Source organism: Rhopilema esculentum, chromosome 12, assembly GCF_057945365.1.
Source record: "Rhopilema esculentum isolate cy_ngs chromosome 12, ASM5794536v1, whole genome shotgun sequence".
Lineage (NCBI taxonomy): Eukaryota > Metazoa > Cnidaria > Scyphozoa > Rhizostomeae > Rhizostomatidae > Rhopilema > Rhopilema esculentum.
In genome coordinates this window covers 8679495-8707491 of record NC_142826.1, presented here as the reverse complement: position 1 = coordinate 8707491, position 27997 = coordinate 8679495, and the positions used below count along the sequence as shown (strand labels likewise).

At 34.8% G+C, this 27997-nt stretch overlaps 1 protein-coding gene across 3 annotated transcripts; it reads right to left on the bottom strand.

Moving 5' to 3' along the window:
• Positions 1-1432: 1432 nt before the first annotated feature.
• On the bottom strand, positions 1433-24154 carry LOC135681731 (armadillo repeat-containing protein gudu). 3 transcript variants are annotated; one of them, XM_065196327.2, is made up of 21 exons: positions 23080-24154; positions 20481-20583; positions 17567-19204; positions 17128-17230; positions 16731-16800; positions 15862-15927; positions 15235-15381; positions 14812-14884; positions 13796-13932; positions 13153-13464; positions 12864-12974; positions 12385-12548; positions 11842-11902; positions 10744-10928; positions 10509-10572; positions 8982-9032; positions 7271-7348; positions 5620-5730; positions 5043-5086; positions 3574-3745; positions 1433-3123 (listed from the first exon to the last, which is right to left on the bottom strand). In XM_065196327.2, the coding sequence occupies exons 4-21, from the start codon at positions 17193-17195 to the stop codon at positions 3010-3012; spliced, it is 2028 nt and encodes a 675-aa protein (XP_065052399.1). In that variant the 5' UTR covers positions 17196-17230; positions 17567-19204; positions 20481-20583; positions 23080-24154; the 3' UTR covers positions 1433-3009. The 3 variants fall into 3 exon arrangements, with proteins under 3 accessions (XP_065052399.1, XP_065052401.1, XP_065052400.1); XM_065196329.2 differs by lacking the exon at positions 23080-24154 and adding an exon at positions 20918-23073; XM_065196328.2 differs by having other exon boundaries at positions 17128-19204.
• Between the last annotated feature and the right edge of the window lie 3843 nt (positions 24155-27997).

Sequence of the window (27997 nt, the reverse complement as noted above, 5' to 3'; positions counted from 1 at the left end):
TGTCTCTGATCACAATTTGAAATACGTGGGTATGTAAAGATATAGCGTAAAGATATAACTGTGGTGTCTAGAGATCTTCCTAATAAGTTTTTGCCAATAACAGGAGTTTTCATTAATCGATTTTTTCAAGTCACTATCAGACGCTTAAAACTGCCGCTTATTAAGAGATGAGACAAAGGCGCACTCTATCTGGCGGGCTAAGAACATGCTATGACCCAAATGAACACGTTTAATTCTGTTTATCGTGATCTGAGAGAAGTTACTTTAAAATTTTTTACGTTTCTTGAACTGCAGAAGGAACTCAAACAGACATCAAAATGCTTAAAATGTGGTAAACTTTTTAAGCTTTTTTAAATCATGATAAACGGTAAAACTTTTTTAAAAAGTGGTAAACCTGATTCTTGATGATGACACAAAAGGGTCACAGAGGAAGTACATTTCCAACATGCATCGTTTACTGATCCATACAGGCATTCCCAATAAATGTACGAAAACGCATTGATTCGGCCACAGTCATCGCTGGGTATAAAATAGCGCACTTAGACTGAAAAGCAAAATAACACATAGGAATGCCGGTCAGAGAAAACCTCTTTTTAGAATTTGCAATTCTAAAAAACATTCTCATTAAACTTAGCTACAATTTTACAACATGTGGAGACTTGTCTCATTAAAAATCAATGTATAAATTGCATGGTAACATAAACTTCTTAATGACTGGTATCCATGGTAACATAACAGCTTAATGACTGGTATCCAGTTTGTTATTTCACTTTCTATTTTCGTCAACTCTCAAAACTAGTGAATGTTTCAAAATTGAAAATAATCAAATCAACTTTTTAATGAAAAATTTGTCATTTAAAACAATTGATCTAGGATAAAAAGAGCTGCTAAAGATTCGTTATGGAAGTTTGAATCTTTTTTTATGTACCTGTTTGGTATGATGTGTGGCTAGCATTGTTTGCTGTGGATAATTAGGTTTTTCCAACCGAGCTTATTGTAGTGAAGGTTGAATAATGTAAATTTGTCACTTGTAATTTTTTGGACGAGAAATTTCTAAGTTATGTTAATAGAAAGTGGCAATAGAGGTTTTGAAAGGTATAGAGGGAGGGATTGAACACAAAAATTTTTCAAATTGAAAGAATAAAATCATAAAACGAATTTATCTCATGAGTTTCATTAGGTCACAAGGGCATAATAGAAGAGACAAAGATTGACTGGAAGTATAGCAAAATAAAAACCTTTTTTGAAATGAAAAAGTATATATTCAGTGGTTGATAATTTATACTGCTTTAATAAGTACTGACGCGACTAGTTTCAGACCAAACCAAACTAAAATGTTGACTAATACATGAAGACTGCTTTAAATAACAAAAATGACCTCAATTCTCGAAAACAATACCACATTTTATAAATCTACTCGTCTAAGATATTTAACTGTCAAGATTTTAAACCTCAGTGAGCTGATTGCCAACTGAGCAGAGCAGTGTCGTTGCAGTGCAGAACAGTATTCATTGGGCTAATGATCAGTGAAAAGATACAAGCTTAGTTTGGATTAGATATTGGTTGAGAACCTGAAATATAAAAACTATCACGAAACTATTCGTGATTTTTAAAGTGGTGTCTTTCTTCGCCTGGTCAGCATTGAAGTGCCCAAAATTTACCGAAAAGCCACATTGAATAGAACGGTGAGGGTTGGCAAAATTTTCAGACAGAACCGGTCTACAAAAGCAGAAAACACGATTAATCTTAATTCCAAACACGCAAAAAATCTCTTATCACACCTATTTTATCATCTACATAGTTTATACGTCAGGAAAGTTGCGTTCAGGTGATGTCAAAGGTCACGGTAAACGAGGCAAATCTCACGCGTTGAATGTATATTAGCAAGACTGAGTTCAATTCCAGTTCAAATTTCCATGCCTTTAATGAGTTGCTATAAAATAAACCATAAACTTAATCAATTCTGAAGCAATTATCAAGGTAGTAATCGTAAATGATGCACAGTACCTTTTGTCTTTTGATCAGAATGATTTCATTCAATAAGGTATTTTGTGGGAATCAGGCTTGGCGATCCATATGAGATGAAATCTTGTTTCGCAACAAAGAAAATAAAGTTGAATCTATGATATTATCTTGATTTGAATCATTCCTAAAATTAATTGATGAAAACTCACTCTAAACGAGTATCGACATGTTTGATACAATATGTCTACAAAAAGTACAAATGTTAGTTTTCATCATCGTTCTGGAAAAAAAATAGTGATTTACAATGCCAGTTTCAAAGTGATTTACCGTTCAAGATTGTGGCCTGCTTGACATTCAAGAGTCTAGAAGCAGAGCCAGGAAAACATTACGGTCGCACGGCCACTGAGCGGAAGAAGGTCCACGATATTGTTTTGTGAGGAAGGTTTGTATTCTAAGATGTCTTTGTCTGGAGGAAGGTTAACAATTTTTCTGGACTCTGTTCAGAAGTTTGAAGATAAAACACAAAACCTCTATGTACTTTGTTCATTAGACTCAAAGAAAAAATCACTGATTTGAGTGTTGCAACCTTTAATTAATCAAAAGCTACACCCTTGCAAAAATTCTAAAAGAACAAATCAATCTACCACAGAGTGGACGAAGCATCGCATCCTAACACCAAGATCTCATTTGCAGGGCAAGTGATCAGTCAGTGTTAAACGAGGCTAATCCACTATCAATTCAAAGTAGCTGGATACAGCCCTTTAAGGGTCTAAAAACAAAGAACCCTAACAAAGACTCAAAGGAAGAAACAAAGATTCAAAGAAAAGGAAACAACAAACTAATTATATATACATTAGCTTCGACAAGTCAGCTAAGATCATATCACAAAGAAGGAAGTTCTCTTTTAATTATGTAAATTGGAAGCTTTTCAACTAAGGAATAGTTTCACAAGCTGCTACAATGCAGAAAAATCGTTGATAAATGTAACGTTTATTGATCTATCAAATTCACACGTGTTTTTTATTCTAAACAGTCTTATAAATGTCATCGGAAATGATTTTCCACAGCTCGTACAGTTGTCAGTCGAATGTTTCTGACACACTCTGCAGCTGATTCCTGTAGGCTTTGATCATCGCAAGTGATAAGAGCTACCAGATGCTGAAAGAGAATCATTTTGCAAATTGGAAAATTAAGTAGAAGAAAAATTATAAAGATTTATGGTGTTCTTAAAGAATAACGTAAAAAACATTTTAACTGCTTGAAAGTTTGATGGTTCAACACAGTAAATTAGCCATTTTTTAGAAAAAGTAACATCAGATAAATAGCATCAGAAACAAAGCTGAAATAAAAAAATAGTACAATTTTTATTCTTTCAACTTTCATTTGATCATCAATTCATAAAACGTTAAATACATAAATAAATAGAATACTAAATTGACAACATCAAATACAGAGCTCCATACTAAGCAAAAGGCGTTAAAAATGGCAATATAGGATTTTATTCTTTAAGTAGATAACTAATGAAGAGCTACAGTGGTATCATTAGAGAATGCTAAAGTACCAGGACATTGATGTGATCTGTAACTGCAAAAGACTGCACAGGCCTACCTTAACAGCTCCTTTTTCATAGATAAGCAAACTGTTGTCTCGATTACATGATAGTTTGAATAAGGCAGTTGTAGTAAGCTTCTTTACGTCAAAATCAGAAGATGTGAGCCATTCACCCAAATAGGGAATTGTCTCTCTCAGCTTTTGTCTATACTCATCATGAATTGCGTAGCTGAAAAATGTCGATGATACAATATCTTGGAAAATGGAGAGGTTGGTGCAAGGCCATCCCCATTTGCAAGAGGAGGGGATGTCGCAAAATTATAACGAATTATTAGTTTTTTTTCAAAAATAAATTGGGTTTGTTTTGTTTCGTAAAAGACTTTCACTGCAAAATTTCAAAATGGCACGTAGAAGTGGGAAATTTTTAAAACAATTTATGTTGCAGTTAAATTTTGAGGATTGTCTTGATCGTTCAGTAAGAGACGAATTATGAAACTTTCTCTGAATATTGTGATGAACTAAAAGCCTTGGTGAACGCAGAAATAAGGTTGCTGCACAAACGAATATTCAGCAATGACAAACAGGGTACAAAAACTGAGCTAGTCAAAGCAGAAATATGATCAGACGGAAAACACACAAGACAGACAGCTGTAAACATAGCCTGTCAATACCATTAATTCAGAATTTGATAAAGCAGATCACATTTCCATCTAGCTTGATCAGACAACCAAGATTATAAACATTTTGATACTCTGAACCCTTGAAAATCCAAGTCAAGAATTTATCAGAACATAATTAAACAGTATTAAGGCCACAAAAACGCCGTTTAAGAATGTAAAATGATTTTTATTTTTAGGCTGTGAAATAGGGATATTTTCAGTTGAACTTTTCTTTCGACCTGTTCATTGACATAAAAACAAAATTCTCGGAATGTTTATGTTTGTATACCTAGGACAAATATTAATGAACACAAACAGACAGAGATATGATAGATCTGTAATTCGATCTAATTTCAGTTTCGGTTTACTTATTTCTACTTGAAGAAAAATATAAAGTACGGATATGTTATAAAAGTTATATTCCCTGGATTTAGACAAGGAATGTGAAATTATTTACAATATTCAGAATAAAATCGTTATTCCCTAGATTGCACACATCCGATATCTTAGAATGTTAACTATAAAGTTGATTGGCTTTGATGCTTTATTATGATTTTATCTATCATTACTTTATCATGACTTAGAATTTCGATGAACTCTTCTAAGATAATAGAAACAAAGAATGAGAATGATAGTAATAATTATCAGTCATAACTAAATGCCAATTGTATGTCCACTGGAACACTAACAATAAAGTTAAGGTTTTGAACACAAAAATGAAAAGATCGATGCAACATTTTCTTAAGATAAGCAGCAATAATTAGAAAGAAAATTATTCACAAAGCAATAGTACGGTTTAAAAATTACTTGATACAGAAAGGCCTTCTATTCCCAGTCAAAAACAGGGAAAAATTGATGATTTCTCACCTAACAATACAGCCGCACAATGCCTTTCGCAGTTCATCATCGGCCTGAGTTTTGAAAGAAATGTTTACAGAATGGGAAGAAAAAAATATCTACAGAAATATTTACAATAAACTATAAGCTCGTTGAATTTTTTGATGAACAACATTTTTCCAGTCGCAAAACAGGAAAAATAGAAGACATAAAACATATTTTGCAAGTTAGAAGAACAATTGGAAGAGTATATTGAAAAAAGCAAAAACTTTAAGTAACGGAACCTGGAAATGAATTTGTCAAATAATTGTGATGAACTATGCTTCTAGAAAGCAGTAAATTTTTTTACTAAAACAAGCTCTTTTAAACTGTTCGCAAGGATATTTTTGAAGCAACTTTGGCTTCGTTCTCCAAATGGATACGTAGCAAATAGGTTAAGAATATGTAAAAGCAATAACCGAGGTTGGAAGAATAAAAGTTCTTTCGCAGGCAATAAAACCCTTCCCTTAAACTACAGCACAAAGACTCTCCTATAGATATTATGATGTGAAATCTTGAAGAACATATTTATATATATATATACATCAGTTGCTGAAAGCAAAATTACCGTGTCACACAAGTCAATAATGATTGATGAAAGCTCGTAATCATCAAGGACTTCGAGATTTTCTTCATCACATTCAATTCGTGATACAACCTTGCAAGCTGAATTTCTGATCTAGAACACAAATAGATATTGATATAGTTACTACGTACTGCCTGGATATGCAAGCACAGTACACAAAACTATGCAATAGCCAGTGATTTTGAACCTTCCAGCATAGTCTAGGTTTTGATCCATTTCTTTTTCAATTGACGTTGATAGCAGGAAGGGTTTTTAATTGCGTCTATATATATACTTGAGGAGCATTCGTTGCCCTAAGTTTTTGTGTTTTCATTTTAAATCTAAAAAGGAGCTCTTTGACACTTTCGTAATTAAGAAATCATTAAGAACTCTAGTACCAAAACCAACAAAAAACAAACAAAGAATAGAAATCCCGAGCCTATAAGAAAATTGGCGTAGAACAGAAAATCCAGTCTTAAAAGCTGCAACTGTACACGCATCCTTGTGAATACATAGTAACAAGAGGTTTTATAGATAGGTATTAACAGAAAACTATCCTACTGATCTGGATCTAGACAACTGAATGAGAGCGTTAATAAGCAAAGGGGTTAAAACCTCTCTCTATAGGAGAGGTTGTAAAAAAAGACCGCGAAAATGACTGAATAATTATCAGAATTATAAATTCAAAAACAAGCGACATTTGAGACATTGTCTGTAAAACGAGAAGTGTCTGGGAATTCTAATGCTACAAAATCAGAACAACAGTTTCGAGCTACTCATCTTTCATAAATTTCCAGACGGTCTGAGAATTAAAAGCTATACGTCTCAACAAAAAAACTCTTTACGTCAGAAAGAAGTACAAAGTTTGATACAGATTCCAGACAGGAAAACATCTTGATCGATTTGATTGAGACTTCTCTTAAAAACCCAATTTACTCATAATCTTAAAAAGTTCATTCTAGAGTTGAGCTTTTTTCACTAAAGAAAAGCAACAGTAAACTATACTTCCACTTTTCAAAACGAATACTCTCCATGGCAAACCAACCATGTCTCACAATTACTATACAGTAAAGGGCCATTAATCAAAATTGCTTTCATAACTAAGATTGCAGCTATCAAGTGGTATAAAATCAATTTCATTGGAACTCATTTGAGTTGAATTCACCTAAATCCAGGGTTGTCGAAAAAAATTGAGATTCTGATTTTTCCTTCTAGTCGACCTTTCCGTCAAATATTCCCAAACTCGAAGATACATTGCTATGCACCGACTAATTCGATGCATAAGAAACTAAGTTAATATTTTTATACATTTTGCAGCATCCACTAAGGAAAGTTTAAAATTAAGTTTCAACCATGACTGCTTGTTTAAACTGGGAGGTAAAAGCTAATTACCAAAGTCTGAATAGAGACCATTGATCTAAACTATTGTAAACACTGTTTTTACCTAACGATTCTTTGTCGAAACACTGCTTAGACTCTCCTTATGCAACCTGCCTATGGCTAATACACTAAGTTCAATTCCTCACTGTTTCCCTAAGCGCCAATGGTTCGATACATAGCTGCTATAGGACAGCTTAGCTGCCATAGGACATTTTGAAGCAGATTTGAAGATAGAGCAGTAACTGCGGCTTGCAATCATTATAATGCTTTTCACCTCTATGTTTTTTGACTTCATTAGTGTTATGAGAATTTCAATACCACCAAGAAACGACCTCACAGTTGTTGCAGTCTCCTGTAAATGATAAACATAGTATGGATAGATATCAGCACAACGGATCACACGAATGCTTCAGTAAAACAAACTGCGCAAGTACAAGATTTTACTCTTGAAGAGCTAATTGTAATCAAATTTATCTGTATTTCTTTCAAATGCATTTATTTGTTGAGACAGGTTTTCTTATATTAAGGAAGCAGTTGATTTTATGAAGCGTCCCTATATTAAAGTGTCCATGTATGATGCTATTAAAATGAACGCCAACGTAATTGTTGATTCCACACTCACACTCGGTATTCAAAATGAGGCAAATGTTTGTTGATAGCAGAGTAGCCAAGGGGACGGTTGCAAAATTTCAAATTTGGCTGTTCAAGATTGTTGATCTTTTGAAAATAATCTTACAACAATGGAAATATCAAAATGAAAGATGGTTTTGGATGCATTAAAACAAACAAAATGAAGATGTTATGGACACAAAGCTTTAAATTTACTAGGGCCTTCAAACAGCCATAGCATTGATAAAACACTCTCTCATTTCAAGAGCAAGGAAGCAAATTAATAGGCATTAAAACGTTTTCTCTGACACTAAGTAAGCCACTAATTCTATATGTTAGTAACGAAAACTTCTATTTTGCAAATTGGTGAAAAAACATTGGTCCTCTGTTGTTTTGCCTCTGATTCGCCCATGCTATCATCTGTGTACACTATGGTGCTCTATATTCATCAACTATATAGAAATGTATCAAGTGTTTTGGTAATTCTTGTTTTATGAGTTAAAGAACAGTTTTTATCAATAGACGTTTTACAGACGCATAAAGTTACGTTCTTTTGTATCAGGATAATATGTAGAGCCAGGTGAAAATTGGTCACTGAAGAAATTCATTTTCAATCATCATACTCACGATCCATCACACCACGAGGTAAAAAATTACCTTGGGATCGCCGATAGAAGTAATTCTATCACTTAGTAAAGTGAAATGCAAAGAACACAGCTATAAGAAGTATTGGGAACAATTTGACTGGATGCCTGAGAGACGTATTTCCAGGAGATTTCGATGGAAAATGAGCTTTTCTTTGCTCGACCAACATATTTGCAGGCTTCAGCCAATGCACGTGTAAGAGAGCACATTCAAAGCAAAAGCATTTACATTAACTAAGTCAAATTAAAAAAAAACATATTTCTTTTGCTGAAGGTCAACAAAACAGAGCATATATATGTGTTTGTTGGAAACGAACCCCGGTTTTCACAAACGTCACAAGATAATCGCTGAAATAAAAGTTTTCACAGCAGAAAGTATCGGCTTTAAACTCTCTGGCAAAGCGGATTGCAGAGGAATATAGAGATCAAAGAACGTAGTCAATTTTCTGCGTTGTGTCACGTACATATGGAGTAGTTTTCTCTTTACAACGGCTATTTAGAATACGAGGTCACAGATAATACGAGGACAAAAGGTACATCGCAGTCGTTAGTGACGCAACTATAAAGCTTCAACTGCTATGACGTTTAAGCCGTCTACAATATCTTGATATGGACTATGGACCAAATACGACTAATTTCATTATATTTTTTATATTGTGCAAGTAACAAATATTTTGAAAGCTAAGAGAGAATACCTGTCTCCAAAAGGGGCAATGCAAGTATTCCACATACCTCTGGATCTTGAACTATATCGTAAATTGCGTCTAAAACGGTGGAAACAACCTACATGCGAAATTGATTTTGATCAAACAGAGCAAAAATGGTATCATGGGAAACCTAGAGGCAACGATAATATAGGTCTCCGTGCTACTTTTTGATACAGTTGACAGAGAAAATACTGAAAAATAGTCATTAGGCGTTAAACCAAAAAGTTTCTGTTTGAAACTCCAAAGATTTTCTGTTTGAAACTCCCAAGAGTTTCTGTTTGGAACTCCCAAGAGTTTCTGTTTGAAACTCCCAAAAGTTTCTGTTTGAAACTCCCAAGAGTTTCTGTTTGAAACTCCCAAGAGTTTCTGTTTGAAACTCCCAAGAGTTTCTGTTTGAAACTCCCAAGAGTTTCTGTTTGAAACTCCCAAGAGTTTCTGTTTGAAACTCCCAAGAGTTTCTGTTTGAAACTCCCAAGAGTTTCTGTTTGAAACTCCCAAGAGTTTCTGTTTGAAACTCCCAAGAGTTTCTGTTTGAAACTCCCAAGAGTTTCTGTTTGAAACTCCCAAGAGTTTCTGTTTGAAACTCCCAAGAGTTTCTGTTTGAAACTCAGATTTAGTGCCAGAAACGGTCTGGTTATACAAGTACAATGTATAAATCTCTTTCTTGAAGATGCTGGACCAAAAACAGACGTACTGATAAATATTATCGTAAAACCAAACAAACTTAACAAATTCTGGAAATGTGATGATTTTGCTACGGCCTATCTTAATTCTGGAATTAGCTTCAACTGTATTAAGAGAATACTTACTAAGTCTAAAATAACTATAATCTGCAATATTTATTTCTTCACAACTCACAGGTATATGCATTATTACGATTTTATAACTGGACATTCCTAAGTGTATAAAAGTCGGAAAGATAGTAGCGATTAGTTTTCCAAATTAAGGCAGAACTGAAAAAATACGATTAAGTGAAATGTGCCTAGGACCATTGACATTCCCAGAACAGAATTTACAAGGAGCTAAAGACAATTCACATTAAAAACGAGATAATAATCTATCAATTCAAATTATCAACTTATGTTTTGTTCTTTATCATTCATCTAGTTGTAACATGAGATGCTTAGGAAAAAAAACATTTTTGCCACATGTAAACAAATATCGTTTTAGATTGAAAAGCATTCAAAATTTAATCTATTTCTTTAGTAAACATCTAAACAATTGCAGAGAAATGTGAATTATGGTTAGGAAAATAGGTTGGACTGTAAAAAGAAATTGCAATTCTATATTTAATTGCAGGAATAAAACATTTAAGTTTCATAAAATATTAACAAGGTTAATAAAAATAAACACTCGGAATTTAAGCAGAATTGAAGTTTTACAAAACATGTGAAGAATCTTTTCTGTAGCATCAACAATATGTGAACATTTTGATGCATATGGTTACAGAAGATGAATATCCAAAGATTACACTTTTAGCAGCAATAGCTTTTTATTTTATCAACAACCTGCCGAACCGTACTTGTTTGTTGGTAAACAAAGACATACTTACATTTTCGTTTCTTGATTTCAGGTGAGACCACAAGAAACGGAACCCTTCATCGCCGATTATTGTTCTAAAGATAAAAGCATATAACAAGACTGAAAGACACCATCAAAATCAAAAGAGGTTATTATTAAGGGTCAGGAGGCAAAATCTTTTAGATAACCACCACTGAGTCCAATCACGTCTTTGCAAGATTCCCTCCAAGAAACAATTTTAGAAAGAAAGACCATAAACATCTTACCTTCGACTCTCTGTTTCCTGTGAAACTGCCTTTGCTGCTCTAGAAGCAGCCATTATTATTTGGCAGTCAGTTGTTTCAAGATGGCCGATCACTAGTTGAATTACATTGTTTTCAAGGAGTAGCTTCCTGTTCTCTAAATCTGGATAAGAAAATTCTGTAACGATGCCGAGTGAATTGACAATAACCTGAAGGAATCAGAAAGAATGATCGGTTTTACAGTAACATAAGGCAAGAAGGATTATTTTCTGATAACGAACTAATGTAATGATGCTGAAAACTTTATGTCAAATGCAAATGGTTGATCGATCAAACTCTGTCTTCAATTACTTGGGATACCGAATTCAGTATTGAGGTTTATTCATTACACGAGTTTCGCCTAGTACAAGTAACATTACACAACTATTACAAGTAATCCTGTAGCCTGCGTGCATTGGCTCTCCTTCGCAACGGATAGTAAAGTCTGCACGCAGGCTAGTTACCCAAACACAGGAACTCCGTTCACCATTCAAAGCAAAATTATACAATGGAATCCCGCTATAAGGAATTCTGCTTGTTAAGAATTTCTCGCTATATCGAAGTTAGAGACTGGTCCCCTGGAATACTCTCTGTATAGCGAGCCCTAGTATAACGAGTTTTCTTGACCCCTACAGAATTCGTAATCCCGGGAATCTAGTGCACTACCAGTACCAGTACTGACATTAGAATTTCACTCAGTAAAACCTCAAATGGGTAGCGGAGCTTTTGTATCGATGAGTTAGTGTCTGGAACCACTGAACCCATAAAATAAAAACTGCCCTTTCAATAGCCAATTTCAAAACAAGACTAAATACGTTTTTGAAAGATTACAGAGGTCGATACACTATTCAGCACATGCGTTTATCTTATAAAGTAGGTCCTCAAGTTAATTTGTAATTAGGCTACTTATGTTTTTGAGCATGGCACATTGTGAATCAGTTATTTAAATTTACTGAATGTATTTACCCTGTAAAAATAAGTCAAAATGAAATGAAACTCTTAACGTTTCTCTCTCCATGACCCTTCAAAAATGCAGAAGTAACTGTTTCTAGAAATGTCAGCAAAACTGCTCTGAGAATTTACCTCACTGTTGTTACTCTTAAGCAACTCGGACAGGTCGTTCACGATTGAATGCCTTTTAAACCTAAGAAGACACAGAATCACGGGAAATCTATTAAAGAAAATGCATATATAATTGATCTTTAATTCCAAGAAATTCGTGATTGAATTTGAAAATAGAAATTGAAAGAATTAAGATGAAAGAAATTTTAATGCTATCTGCTACTTGACACAAATAATATGTTCAAGAGACGAGATGGTCAAAAATACCATAGAGCAGGTAGTTATGAAGACGACATATTACCAGTTAACATATTTCGCCGGACACATCTTGGAGTATGAGCATCAGATGATGACCAAAAACAAGTAGAAATTTGTATTCAGATGGAGATCGAGAGTAACGTGAAGGGAAGAATGGTGCGAATAATTGGTTCATGTTTTTGACCAATCAGCGACAGCATACCTCTAAGTTATTTGTGAACATAGCACATTTGTTTATGTTATTTATGATGATTGAAATTCTGCACAAATTTGCTAAACAAGTGAACAAAACGTGCAAGCACATACCAATTGACATTTTCATGGTTATCAGTAATAGACTTCCACACAGCTTCCGTTGCTGCAATCAGCATATCGGTATCTCCATTCCGCCCATTCAGCAACATACCATGCATTAAACCGAGGCCATTCAGTTCCCTTATTTGGTCCCTGGCTTCAATTTCATCTCCACACTGCGAAGGACAAAATCACAATTTCTGGGAAACAGGGATGAGTTAAATAAAGGAGACATAGAGCTTTTTCAGATGTAAAAATTTGCTCTAAAAGTTTATACAAAAAGCATCTCTGGAAAGAAATGAGCTTCTCGAAAGTGAGGATTTTCTCTAACTTTTGTATAACTTGGTTGCAGCAATTGTATTTCGTTTCTAGAAGTTCTTCATGGTAGCTCCAGCAATCCTACGGGTTCAAAGATTCTCACAAAAATGGAGGAATGAATGAAACATAATTATCGACAAGAGATCAAGTGATTCAGTAGATGGACAACGTACAACAGAGTAAGCTTTCAGCGCAAGAATTTGGAACTGCCTTCGATCGCTTTTCATTGCACGCACCACGTGGTAGAGAAGACCAGCTGATAGCATGTATTTCTTGAATGTTGTCTAGAAGAAAAACATGATTATTCGAATATAAATGCACTAATTACTTCATAAACCAGAACCTTGGCAGCCATTAGGTGTCCGTAAGGTTTCAAAGTTACAACTCTTCCTAAACAAGAAAGGTTTTTTCCTTCATATCAATTCTCTCAAACTTTTAGCCTTAAAAGTTGTTTTGACTTACATCAACAGCACAGGAGTGGATTATACCAATAACAGGCATATGAATAGTTTCATCTGTGGTCTTTTCTAGGAGGCGAATTAAAAATGGCAGAATATCTGACGAAGTAACAACTTTTCTGTTTGCTGGACTCCTACAGCAATTCCACACTGCGCTAGCAGACGCACGGACAACCTCCAACGGGACATCCAAAGCAGCGTGTTGTAACATATGGCTTTTGCTTGAGCGTTTTCCAGATAACCTGGAACTCATTCTCGAATTTTGTCTGCTTATATCAATCTCTTGCTCTAGTTCTGGAAGCTTCAAATTTTTCAGCTGCAAAGCAATTTTTCGAAATTTAAATAAAGCGTTGCCTCACCAAGTTACAATTTACACAAATATCGTATAGCTAAAGCAATATTATACCTCACCTTTGATGCTTTTTAGTTTTAACATATTTAAAACAAAATTCAACACATCCCTGTTTTTGATATGATCAACATACTGGCAATGACAAAAAAATTCATATCATAGGTGAACATAATCAATAGTCTTACCAAAACCAAATTTGATAAATCCCATAAATACCAAATATTGTTTAATAAATACCAAATCCAGTTTTGTGAAATTAAAAGTGCATTAAAAACGAACATATTAGTTGCTTTACCAAGGTTATCAAGCCACCGTTAGCTTGTAGCAATTTTCTGGCCCTTCTCGATGCTGCAATATCACTAATTATATCAGCTGACATTGCAACAACGTTGTCGCTGCTGTTACTCAAAAGGTCGACTAGAATCTCTACACCTGAAGAAAATGAAAAATGGTTCTCAGGACTAATGTGTAAAATACAGCGCATCGTATTCTATGTTCAACAAATTTCAGTTAAGGTGTGAGAATCGCTCAGTGGTTAGAATGGTGGATTACAGCTTCTATGGTCCGAGACCTTGACATGACCACATCTTCAGTTAGAGTGAGGAGAATCGCCAGCTCTCTGTAATTCCAGGCACATTAATTACAATGTGTGGTCACAAAAAAGGAAGTAGCTGACAATACTGGATATGCAAAGCGTCTTGGTGTGACTACCTGACTAAAAACTTCCTTAGAAGCTAGGTAGTTATGAATAAAAAAGGAGAAGAAGAGAAAAGTTATTATAGGGACCAGATAGTTTGATTGGTTACAAACAAAGATAAAACATAACGAAACGAAAATATTAAAAATATTAGAAAAAATTAACACAGTTTTCACAGAATCTTAAGTTTAAAAAATACCCCTTGAAATGCTATACAGAACAGACCATCAAAATGTGTAGGGTTGCGTCATAAATAAAAGATTACAAATTAATTTAATATAATCATGATGCATTTGTGGATAACGATTTACACAGAAATAAAATATGACTGGGGATAGAACAATTCTGTGTAACAAAGCAACCTCAAATTTTAGGAAAGATTATAGAAGAAGCCTGAAATTAACATGGCTGCGGCATTAAACCACTAAAGAAAGGTTCTTATAGCAACCTAGTTATAAGCATCAGCAATTTGTAATCTTAGAGAACTAAAGTTTTTGGCTGTAGAGCTTTGTTGCAGCACAAAACAGAACGATTAATCATTGAATAATTAGAAGTAAACGTCTCAGAACCGATGATTTGAAAGCGTAAAAGACGTCTTTTAAAAATAATCTCACCTGACAATCGAATAATGACCTCTGCAACAAGCTTATTTGCTGCAGTTGCGCGCAGAATTTTCAGTGCAGCGATCTAAAAAGACATTCTGATATATTTAATGCACATCATCATTTCAGTCTCAATAAATAAAGGTTTAAGAATTTGAAAATGGCTTTGAAAAAGCAAACATTTAGTAAACTAAAGCTTTTCGTCTGACACTCTACGCGTAGAGTTTTCGGTCTATGTTCTGACGTTTTAAACTCTGAAGAGTGTCAGACGAAAAGCTTTAGTTTACTACATGTTTGCTTTTTTCAAAGTCATTTTCATGTTTTGTACCACCAAAAGATTGTTTGTTTAAGAATTTCTAATTTTTAGTCATCAAATAACCGTTATACGCAAAAAGAATTTATAAAATATTTAGGTTTAATATATATAAATATAACCTTTGATCTGGAATCATCGGTGCGTAGGAGGTTGACGAGAAGGTTGACACCGTCAAGGTGAATCAAGCTTGCTTGGACGGAAGGTTTTTTCATGTCATGGTCGTTTAAAGCCACAAGTGCAAGAACAGTCGCTGTTTGGTTGCCACGCTACGATCAGAAACAAACATGTAGAGCAATTGCAAATGGCAAGAAGAGGTCCTTTACTTTGAATCTTACTTAATTAAGTAAGGTAAAAGTTGTTTACATAGCAGCTTTCTCTAGATGTTCATTATGGCAAATAAATGGGCGTTGAACCAGTTTGACCACTATCAGACGTTGATTGTCGTGAACTTGGTTTAACCACGGTCACAAACAGTACGATCAACCAACGAACAGAACGCTCTTGAAGAAAAAGAGCTTCCTTATACAATATTCAGAAATTACGTTATTTATTACGGACAGGTAATCTTCGAGAGCGTTATGCGGCAATGTACTGCTCAACCAAGCCTAAAAGCCACCCCCAGCCCTAGGGGTGGAAGTAATGAAGAGACAACCTTATATGCTCTTGCCTAGCTCACAAGACAGTCATACCCCGTGAGCAAACATTGTAGGTTTAACGATTTTTTTCATTGCAGCAACGATAAATACCTTTGCATACTTTATGAGTTTGGCAATTTGTAAATACTCTCCAGTAATAGCAACGTTCATTCCAGTCTGTAATGTAAACGAATAAGGAAAAATCATTTGATAGCTCGCTTCGTTTTTACAGCCTTCTCCTACCTGAAATAATCAAAACCAGGGCTGTAGAAGAGGGAGGAGGACTCAGGGGGGCTCAGCCCCCTCCCCTTTTTTGGGTGATTCTAAATATCATGGCTAATTTCTGCCAGGATCAAATCTGCCAGAACCAACATCACTTATTGACATTTGCATTCCTATTGATAACTGAAAAATCAATAAATGCTTGCAAAATTTACTACTTTAAATTCATTATATTTAAAATTTTCTACTCAAGAAACAGTTCAAAATTGGAAGATGATTTAACCCTAGAAAAATTGGAAAGGTAAAGAAATTGATATTGCGGAGCAAACAAAGGAAAACAATTGCAATTTTTTATATTGTATACAGTATAGAGAAAGCCCTATGTCCCCTTCCCCCACTACATTTTTGGCTCTACACTACTGTTCAAAACAGCAGAAATTGATCAACGAAACATATTCGAAACGAAACATATTCGAAAGCTGAAAAACAATTAAGTAGTATCCCGTAATACGAACCCGCGTAATACGGATTTCTCGCTATTACCAACTACAAGCCTTGTCCCTTGGAATATTACTGTACAAGGAATCTTTGAGAATAACGAGCTCCCGTTTTATGAACTTTTTCCTGGTCCCTATAAAATTCGTAATAGCAAGATTCTACTGGATCTAGTTACAATGGTAATGCTACATACTACATCAAGCCAATACAGACATTACAGACTGGCTGACTAAGCTAAAAATATACAATCATTTGCTTGCCCTTATCTTGTCTACTTCCTCTTCATCTGTGTCAGATTCTGGATCAACACGATTGGAAGCAGTTGAACACCTTGATGCAAAAACAAATTTGTTATTAGAAATGTTACATAAGGTGTTCGTAGTGATATACATGGTTGGAAATTTAGTAGTTTAGTAGTAGTTGTGCTAGGAAATTTAGAAATGGTGAGTAAATCGGCGTAGTAAATTGTTGGATTGTTTAGTACTGGTTACACAAAGCCAGTAGCAATGGAGATGAATAAACAAGTAAAGGAGAGATAGGGCTTCAGATAACCCGGGAAAATGTGCGTGTTACTTCTGCTTGGAAGAGGTCTAACACGGGGATGCTACTAACTACTGATTGTTTGAATTTTAAATAAAAGCTGTTAGCTGCACATACTTTCCATATTCACTTTTACGATCTGCATATTTGAATGCTTGAAATGGCGATTCTTCCGTTTTCATCATCTTGTTCTTACAAGTTAATGGTTATGTTGAATAATCTAAAAGAGAAGGCTGTTCATTTTATCAATTCATAACTGAATGCATTGGTTTAGAGGTGAAATATTTTCACACCAAGTTTATGTTTTCTATAACGTCGCACAATCAGTCTTCAAAATCGGAATACAACATCTATTCTGCTCTACTGAAGTATCAAACATCAAATAAGGAGCCTTTTAAAACATCTAGCAGCTTATTAAAAAATAAAACCTTACATTTACAACATATGACAATTCGGTTATATCTTTATCGTAATCAATTATCTAAGATAAGAGAATAAGATAAGATAAAGGGTTTTCGGAACATAGGAAAACAAGTCTTGAGACTTCTGTACTCACCTTAAGGTTCGGTAGGTTATCTATTGCCAAAAATAAGAAATTTCACAAAATCACAGCAATCCAACTAGGAGAATCTTTCAGAAATCACCAAGCCATTATTAGTGCAGCTGAAATGAGCTGTTCTGTAATCGCCTTTGACCAAGATGTAATTCCGTTGTGTGCAAAACTTTGCAATTTTAGCCAGACATGCTGTTGAAACTCAACAAAATGTGGGAAAATTTATCAATATTCATGAAACTTATGAAGTGTTTCACGAAAAGGATTTAGCTTGTACATCGACCTCATTTAGCGAACGGTCTTAACTTTTTAAGATCAGCTGTTTTCCTTCAGGATTCTCACGGACCAACAGGGATATTTTCCCTGAAAAATCCTGGGTCTTTATCAAGGCCATTATCAAAATTTTAGTGTCGATCAATTGAGCTACCTTCGAAGTTACAGCCAAAAGGTTGTCTAAAGAAGTCGTGAAACACAAAATGCGTTATGAGTTTTAAAAGAGAAAATACCTACAAATTTTAAAGATACTGGAGAAAAATCGGAAAAGAGATTGGTCTTCAAAATGGGCTATACTAAGAAAGCCCTATAAAACTCGATTGCATATTTTGCTGGTATAGTCTCTTCATTCTAGACTCAAAATTTTACCAATCATAGCATTTATATCTCAGTGTGAAGTGTCCAGCAATCAACTATCTGTATATTACAGATAGGACAGCCCAAGTTCAATGGCAAATAATTTAGCTTGTGTTTCTTCTCATGGCAAAGCTACAAAAAGCCTTCGACAGTATAGTTTTAAGGCAGTGTGTCGCGCTGTTCACTACCTATTTTTGTTGAATGTTGAGTTTCCTGGAGATCAGAGAAGAATATAAAAATAGTATAACTGATCAAAAGTGAGTGAGAGACCTCCTTCGTTTCGTAACAAAAACTCGGTGAAAAAGAAATTCTCTTCTATGCTAGGCATGACAGACTACCTTTAAAAGACTGGTTTTATCAAGAACGTATTAAAAAATCAAGGACTGGCTGGCAGAAAAGCTTCTACCAAGATCAACCAATAGGAAGTATGTGCACTATGTTACTTAACCAATAGGAAACGAGGGTATCTGATTAGCTTTTTCAACAGTTTATACTCAGCTATAGACGATTTCGTCATTTTGGGGGATGAAGAGTGCCAGCTAAACAACAAATACTTTTAGATACTTTTGGATTAAAGTATGGAGTGCCATGCCAGTCTATAGAGATTTTTTTACAGTTTTTATAAAAGAAAACTCAGTTCTATTAAAGTCCCAATATCTTACATGAATATACTTAAAATAGGCAATGTCTGTGGCTCTGACAAACTGATACAAACTTTCAAAATTTCAGGTACAAAACGAGGAACAAAATTTCAAAACATCTTTTAAAAAACATGTATTTTCATTTTTCATAAAAAGTTACAATATTTACAACAAATGTATCAACTATTTCACAGTGAATCCGGTGCTAAGTTGTGGGTGTGTGTTTATCTATATACACTAAAAGCTAGTTATGGATTACTGCATAGAAGTGGACAATATCTACTGAACAACAGCAGCAGATGGGCTCTTTAGAAACTCTCTTTAGAGACACTAGCCATGATCTTTTCTATTCTTGCATCAACTTTTGCTTCTGCAATCAAAATGTTGTTAGATAATTACCAAGTAATGAAAATAACCTTAAAAAATTATGTATATCATGGACAAAGTAGATTGAGAAAAATAAACAAAACATTGTAGCTTCTCTATAAGATCTTGAAAAAAGAAATGCTGTCCTAAAAAAGGTGTAGCGCAATGTCCTGGAGCACACAAACAAAACAATTGAAAAATGGTTTATCCATTCAGACACATTAAGACCTTTTTGCCCAACCATATTTCATATATTGCTGCTCTACCTTGTAGTGAACAAACACCCTGTTAAATAGGCCTGGTCACTAATGGCTTTTTAGACTGAATCTAATTTGGAATAGCAAACCATGTTGAATGAAACACAGCACTTTGCATTGGTAAAGAAGGATCTCTTTCCATTATTCTGTTGCAATTTCGTATGTTGCAATTTTTAGATCATTTGGTTTTTGTATTTTCTTGAGCTATTCCTATTACTCCTGGCTACACCATTTTAGTCAAAACGAAAACAAAGGTTTTGGCCAGCTATTTCAAATGACTCCAGTTTAGATTAAAATGACTTCGTTTTCCAGCATATTAATGAAAATGCAAAATTCAAAATGGATTTTTTCACCCTGTTTTTATCAAAAACGTAGTAATGAGACAATATGGTCTAAAAACTTCTATGCTTTTGCTAAATTTTTTTTTATTCAAGAAAATTCTGCAAAAATTCTATAAAAATTATTTGGTTTGTAAGATTTCATACAATCTTTCAAAGCATGATACAACATATTTTACATTTTAAAGGCTATCAGGCTTTCACAAAAATCAGAAGGTCTCCATTCTTTAATGCAGTGTACAAAAATAAACAGCCACACTCCTATTGTTCAATTGTATGGGAAGCAATAATTGAAACTGATGCAAAAGGTTGACTTGGAGTTGAAACTTAATTGCATCTACTTAGCTCCAGTTTATTTCAGGAGACTGAGAGGTTGTGCACACCAACCACAGACCATACCTGATTCCTATGCTTAGAACACTCCACATACTCAATATTACTAGCAGTTGAAAAAAGAATTGCAATTGATTGATAAAATAAGAGAAGACAATTTTGGCAGCTATCTTTCCATATCTATGGCAAATATTAATTACTGGAATGTTTTTTGGAATATTTGGAATGTCAGTTTAGGATGATTATACAAATGTAGTGTTGGATTGGGAAACAAAGATTATACAGGGTCTAAATTAGACAAACTTGATATCGATATGATTTTCGAAATAAAAAAAAATGTAATAACCAATACCTTCAGATCACTTTCATTCGGGAGATTTGACTTTCTTTTCATTTTGGAGCCAGGAATGTTCTCTACTTCCATCCTTTCATCGTTCTTGTGTACATCCGAAGCCCTAAATTTTTTTAAAAATATCTGTCTTAGCATTCTATCCAGCACATGACAAATGACTTAAATCAAAAATTTGGCATCTCCTATACATTGCAATGAAATTTGCTGTGGTAGTGAAATATTTTCAATACAGCAGTGAATTACGGTCATACGGTCAAATCTAAATAAATATCTAGATATTAAAACTGGCATAGCTTGTGATCTAAAGTCGAAATGACATGAAATTTTCTATATGAGCTAATTTTAAGATGATGACTTCAAATCTGAAGTCCATTTTTGAAAAAGATCTGTAGATAGTGAAATGCAAAATCGATGAAATCAACCCGGAACAGACTTACTGAAAGTCTATGCTTGGGCAGAACAATTACACCATATTTTGATGAAATGGCTGGTGTCTATGGAGGCATACGGTATGATACCCTGTGTAACGGAGGCAAAAACAATCGATTTGAAAGTGATCCTATTTTTGACATTGAAAGGCAACAGGGGCGTCATGGTGATTGAATTCTAGAGGGGGCAAGAAAAAAAAATTTTCTGACAAATTTTCTTTGATTTAATTTAATCAAATAGAAGCATTTCATGTAGGTATAAGGGGCGAGGGGGGGGGGGGGGTTGGCGCAGAAAGGCACCATAGTTGCTGCCAAAGGAAATATTTTTTTATTATCTTAAAGCTTCAATTTCACAAGAAACTGCATTCTTTGGAGCAAACTTTCATAACAAAATCTTATTTCTGAAATGAATATCCACCAGCAGAGAGTGTTCTAAACTGGAGGGGCCAGTGAAATGAAGAAAGTATTCTTTTACACCCGCCACCTCAGTCCTGTTGTGGCAAAATTTTTGTTAACATGGTTTTACTAAATGGAATTCGGCTCAGCATGGTTTTTTTATCAACAGGCCATGACCCCCAGCCCCTTGTTCAACTTCTTCCTTGCTTTACCTGCAACATAACTGCATAAACTTTCAAATCTGGTGACAGGCACAAAATTGGTATTGTCCTCTAATCTTCAATATCAAACAAAGATGTAATTTATGACCAATATTGTACAGCTTCATAGCCAAATTTAGGCCTTTGAGATTTGGATTTCAACAGAAAAATCCAAACAGCAAATCACTCTATGATAGAAAATCTGTACATCCTGAGAATTCTCATTGTTTCTGTGGAAATCTAGTATTCTTTTTACAAAAGTGAATTGCCCTTAGATAATATGGTGAGTACTTTAGTAATTTATGTCTAGTGAGATTCTTGTGTGATTCTATTTGAGCCACTTTGTCTCAACGGGCACTATCATTTCATTTGATAGTGCAAGCTAATTCAACATCGGTTTTTTCTAGTTCTTTGAAATCTGTTCTCTAATTTCCATTGCTTCTTTTACAAACTTACTAACTTTTATTAGATCAATTTGCTCACTTTCTATATCTGCAGGCATCAATTTCTTTTGTTTTCAAGATGTTTTCAATTATTTTGCATTCAAATGCATGTTCTGTTGTGTCTTGTTTTTCTTTGAATAATGGACATTTAATTTCTTTGTCTCTTCCTTTGTAAGTACAATGGAATGCCTCAATATTAAGGCATATTTTTATCATATCCTCTGCTTTCCTTGTTGTGCATATTTCCATATATTGTTTCCTTTTGACTTGGTTTTTATGTAAAAATCTTAATTTTGTCATATTTTTGCTTTCAATTTTGTATTCTTTGTAAACATATTTCTGTATCTTTTCCTTAGTTATTTGTTTATGTCTTATGTCTTCTATTTCTTCTATTAGATCATACTTTCACATTTGTTCTCTGAGTTTGCTGTACCAACATCTGTCTCTATCCTGTTCAATTTGGTTCATTAGTATTTTCTTTGCCATTCTTTTTCATCTGATTACAACATGTCACTAAAAGGTTTGTTTCACTTCTCCTTTTCACAAACAGCTCAAGTTTTAGAAATTTCTGACACAACAATGTTTTTTCCAAAAATCGTCAAAATTTGAAAAAAGAGGGGACCACCGCCCCATACCCCCCAGCCACAATGCACCTGAAATGTGAACAAAACAGATGGGTAAAACTTTGCTGTGGCATCCAAAACAAACAAAAGGGCATTGAGAAAGGGAAGGGGGTTGCGAAAAATTTCAGAGGCACTGTTTCTGTTCAGAAAGAAATCTAAAATCCAGATTGAGTAAGTGGATAGAACCCCCCTCCCCAATGGTACCAAAATGCTTTAGGCACAATCATAAACCATCAATCTCATCATCTGAAAGGCCCCAGCCTTGGCCTCAAGGTAACTCGGTCAGGTTTTTTGCTGGATCCACCCTTGAATTATATTTACAAATATAAATAATTTGGGATTAAATATCTAATAAACAGGTGCGGTAAAATGAATGAAACTTTACTTGGTAGAATTTATTGTAGGCAAAAGTATGTGATGAAGAACTTGAACTTGGTAGTGGGATTTTGAATGACAAATGTTTTCTTGGAATTGAAATGGCACTTTATCTAAAGAAACTAAGTACAAACTTTTCTTTCTTTATCAGTGTTTCTTGAATGTACTGACATCGTGCATACAAGTTGCTATACTCCCATGGATTCATTTCAGCACGTTTGTTTTCCCCCTTCTCCAAAACACAAATTCAGGCTTCCGCGGGAATGCCACTGCCTCTTACTCAAAAAACATTTTAAGCTGAATCCGAGACAGACTCTTAATGGCCCCTGTTTTCCACCACCTTTAGCCTTTAGACTTTCCAACGTGTGGTAGGGAAGTGGAGGTCTTTTGGGAAATTCCAAGACTTGTCATGAATAACGAATCTGCAAAAAGGTTGTTCAAGTTTAGAGCTGAATAATTTTTCAAAAAGAAATACAAAAGATATGGCTCTAGGAATGCGAATGGTCGCAGCTGCATGGTACAGTGCTGTTATTTGCTTTTTCAGTTTGTGTCCAAAATTAAATCATATTTTATTGTTTCAGTTTAGTTTTTTATGTCTACTAATGCAAAATAAAATTCTTTATACAGTTTTAACTTGTTCTAGCTCTTTTCCTTTGCACTGTTTGCCGTGATTCGCTAACTCGTGTTTGCTTTGCTTAACAAGCCTAAAAAAGCGGTCGCTAAATCAAATGTGGATACGGTTTTCCTCACAAGCAAAGTAAAAAGTTAAATGGTAATTTTGTTGCCTGACGGATGAAAAGATGGTTTAAGTCTCCTATAAGTATTTATTGTCTAAACTTCACAAGTAGAAACTATCAAAGATTGCACAATTTGTCTCTTCCTAGCCTGTTTATTCCAATTCAATGCGTAATCAATGTACAGTAGGTTATGCAATGTCGACTAGCAATGTCCCATTTGATTTTTTGTTTATTGTTTTGGAATTGCATGGACTACAGGGGCGGCTGGCACCAGAAATGAACTGTTATTAGTCAACCAAGCAGTGTAAGCATGGAGGGGTCCCCCAATTGCGTTTTTGTCAGGGAATTTGAGCTTTCAAACACCTGATATGCTGAATCTGTTTTCTTGTGGAAAAAGGAAAATAATGAATACTTGGGGCATAGGTATAGCAGTGGTTTTGATAGCCATATAAAATTAATTCAAAACTATAATCCCCAATTCATTTCAGGCCAACCTCAAAAACAGTGTCTGGATTGCCAGCACGGAAATGGGCAGGGGACAGCTGACCTTCAATACCCATAGGGTTTTATCAATGCAGCCCCAGCAACATTTCGGCAACTGCATATTAGAAATGGCTTTCTAATAACGGGGGCATTAAAGACAGACCATCCTGGATATAATAGAGGTCTGAAAGATACTTTGAAAAAGACTATAAATTTACCTTTCTGAAAATCTCCCATCACAAGACACTGGCAACGAAAATAAGCATTTTTTTGTTTCTTCCCTACAAATCCATGGGAATGTCTCGTTGACACTGTAACATTCTTTATTAGAGAAGTCTTTGGGTAGGCCATCGTCTTTAAGCAAAAAAGTTGTTCATTGTTAGACTTTTACCAGCTGAAATTAAGGGGGAAAACTTGAGAAACAGACCAGTGCACAAAACCAGTTTGAATTATGGTAGTTATTTTGTTTGCAATCTTGTTTTACGAAGTAAGGGGGCAGTAAGCGACTGATATCCCGGAATGCGTTATTAGACAGAGGAGGCTAATAACGTGTGAGTAAACTACAATGGCTTTATACCCTGTTTTCTATGACGCATATGTCACATTCACGGAGTCAAAACAAAGGAAATTGTGATTCGCGTTATTAGAAACCCAATCCTAATAACGAAGATGTTAGCAAGGGCTATTGTTGACATTTTCAAAGGGAGATTGAAGGCAAATAATTTCAATCAAAGTCTTTTGTCATGCGGAACCTTGAGCATGAATCCAAATCATTGTGTATGAAAATAAACACTGGCGGCCATTACAAGCCTATAGCTTTGGAAAAAAAACTGTTATTAGACTAGTAATACTAACGCTGTCAGCCGCCACTGATAGACTAGCATTGGATGGATTCCACCCTGGGTTGTTTATTCATGCCAAGCAAGGAAACATGCCAATCTCTTTCTAATCATTGTACCCCCATTTTGTTGTTCCTGTTTTCTCTATTAATCTTTATTTCTTGAAAACACTCAAGGGCCTTGCTAAAGACTAGAGCATGTGTGAAGGACACAGTTAACCACTGAGTAACAAATTTTCATCGTTTCACCAGTTTGCATATATCATACATGACATTAAAAAATTCAGTCAACGATAATTGTGTCACCTTTTTGTAACCTGCTGCCAAAATGGCAATGATGATGGCTTTTCTTGAATGTAAAATTTCCAGGCCAGTCTAAAAGAGCCGTGCAATCAACATGGCTGGGCCTATAGATGTTTTCACAAATGCATTCACCAGAAAGCTGTTGCGTAAAGCCCTTAAAGAACCCAATGCAGAGGAAACCACAGTTAATTTGAAAGATTTCTTAAACTGAATCTTAATTTTGTTGAAATTGGTTTTCATTTCATTAAATTATATCTATATATTTCTAAATATGTTTCCAGGACTGTTGCTGTGGTTGGGGGAATAAGTGCCTTCATTGTTGCCAAGAAAGACATTGATAAAAGGCGCATACAGAGAATGAGACAGAGAGCTAAGGAGTCAAGTTAACCTGTCAGTTTTGATGGATTTTTCAATTGTGGTTTGTTTGGTTCATTTTTGTAAACTTTACTTTAATGAAGAGTGTCACATGAACTGGCTATGAAGACTTCAGTATTAAAAATCATCCCTTTATAATATTTGTATAAATAACAAATTGCCATATTGTATATATAATAGGCATACTGAAAATAAATCAAGAAGCTTTGTAATCCGAAACATTTGCATATCTTTACTGTTTCCCCTACCATTTTGACTGCTTAAAACTGAGGGTGATGTTCACTAGTGCAGTTAATGCTCAATTCTGAGAGCAAAATCACTAACAGTTGTCATGGAAAAATAACCCAAAGAGGGCAGTTTCAAGTATTTTACAGTGTTTGATTTTTTGTACTTGGTGTATAAGCCTGGGCAGTCTTTCAGCACTGTCATTCACATCTAAAAAGCTTGGCTTATTCACAGCATATTAGGGCATTCAAGAAAGATTTTTGATATTCTGTTTAGTTTTAATTTCTTCTTTAAGTTGCCTGATGACTGCACCAAGCATTGAATCTAGCAAGCAAACTACTCTGTTTAACACACCCTCGGGGCCCATAACACCAGGGTGGCCTGGGTGACCATGGCCCCCCTACTTTTTGCAAAGCAAATAGTTTTAAAGCTGCAGTAAAAGGGGAAAGAAGCCTTGAGCCCTCTACTTTTGCTAGCCTTGCCCCCACCCCCACTTTCAAATTAGTAGGGTAGGCACTGACCCTACAGTTCTGCCTGATATCATAACAGACCAGAAAACAGTTACTTCATGAATGTTTCACTTATATAAGTTCTAGTTTCCATCTTGTGATTGAAAGGCTATGTAATCAGTTCATTTTTAGATATTCTATCTTGTCATTGAGGATTTTTTTAGTTCAGTAACTCAATTTTTCTACTTTTCAAAAGAAGAAATTGAATTGAAATTGAAATTGTACAGTATGTATATTTAAGACCAAATTTAACTTCTCTTTCAAAGTGAATGATTTTGGATGACATCAATGTTAGAGTTTATTTTTATGGATCTTGTGAAGTAAACAAAACCAACAAAACCATTTTTTCTTTGGCTAATTATTTCAGACAGCTGTTATGTTATGTTATTGCCATAATCATCATAATCTTCATCAGAGCATCATCCTGCATCATCATCATCATATCTTGTTATCATTGCTATTTTCATCACCATCATGGCATGAGCCAAAATGTTAGTTTTTCTAACCGTCTTAACACATGTATCACTCTTGTTACCTAATGAAAAATGGAAGTTGACAATGATTTTAGACAAGATTCATGTATCCTTTATTCAAAAATCCTTTTCGAATTGAATTTCTGGTCTTTGTATATCGATTTTGAAACGCAATTCCTTGAATCTTGTATAGTCATTATGGTCTCCGTTGCCTTGACACCTGCGCGAGTAGCCTGCGCAACCCTCAACGATGTTATTAACTAATGTATGGACAGCAACCAGTCCGGTGGCATATAGAAAACTGCCTCAATTATTCAGCTAATTACAACCCTTGCATATAAACAGGTACTTCTGTTAATATGAGACGAGTTGCTTAGTGGTATTCAGTGCTACCTTAAACCAACACATCAAGGGGTCAAAAGTATTATTTAGAATATTGGCCTCGTATTTTTGTTTGAATACTGGCCTCTCATATTTTTGTTCAGATCAGGTAGGAGATAATTTTGGATGACAAAATATGGGTACTTGGATATCTGTACTTCCTTGCTAGAATATGCGAAATTGTTCACAAAAAACCACGAATTAGATGTCAGTATCCAATATATGTCAATTTTTATGTCAATTAGTTCAAATCTCGAGAACATTTGCACTATCTCACTAAACACTAAACCTAGTCCGCCTTGAATACCTCTTTAGCTGAAGTTTACGCTATGTATATTTTCTAACTTTGAAGATTTTATTCGAGTAATGCGTTGTCAAATAGCTGGCAATGACTAGGATAAAAATCGCTAGACTAAAGCAATATTTTCTAAGTTTGGGTATCGTAAGTTCAAGTCTCGATCAAAACTTCCTAAGATTGGTTTTAATGTAAACTTTAGAGGGTCTAATAAAACATGTGGTGAGCACAAATTATAAGCACTCCAACAACTACTTCATAACTCTTCGCCCCAAACCCTCCCTGGATCCCTTCATGAATGCTAGTAAAGGAAACTAAGGCGTGATACATTAGCCTCGAGCTGAACCGGTTTTGATTGACATTAAGTGTATTAACATTAATGAGCTGTCATTCGAATCAAATCATAATTTGTATGTTTGACAAGGGTTTGAGG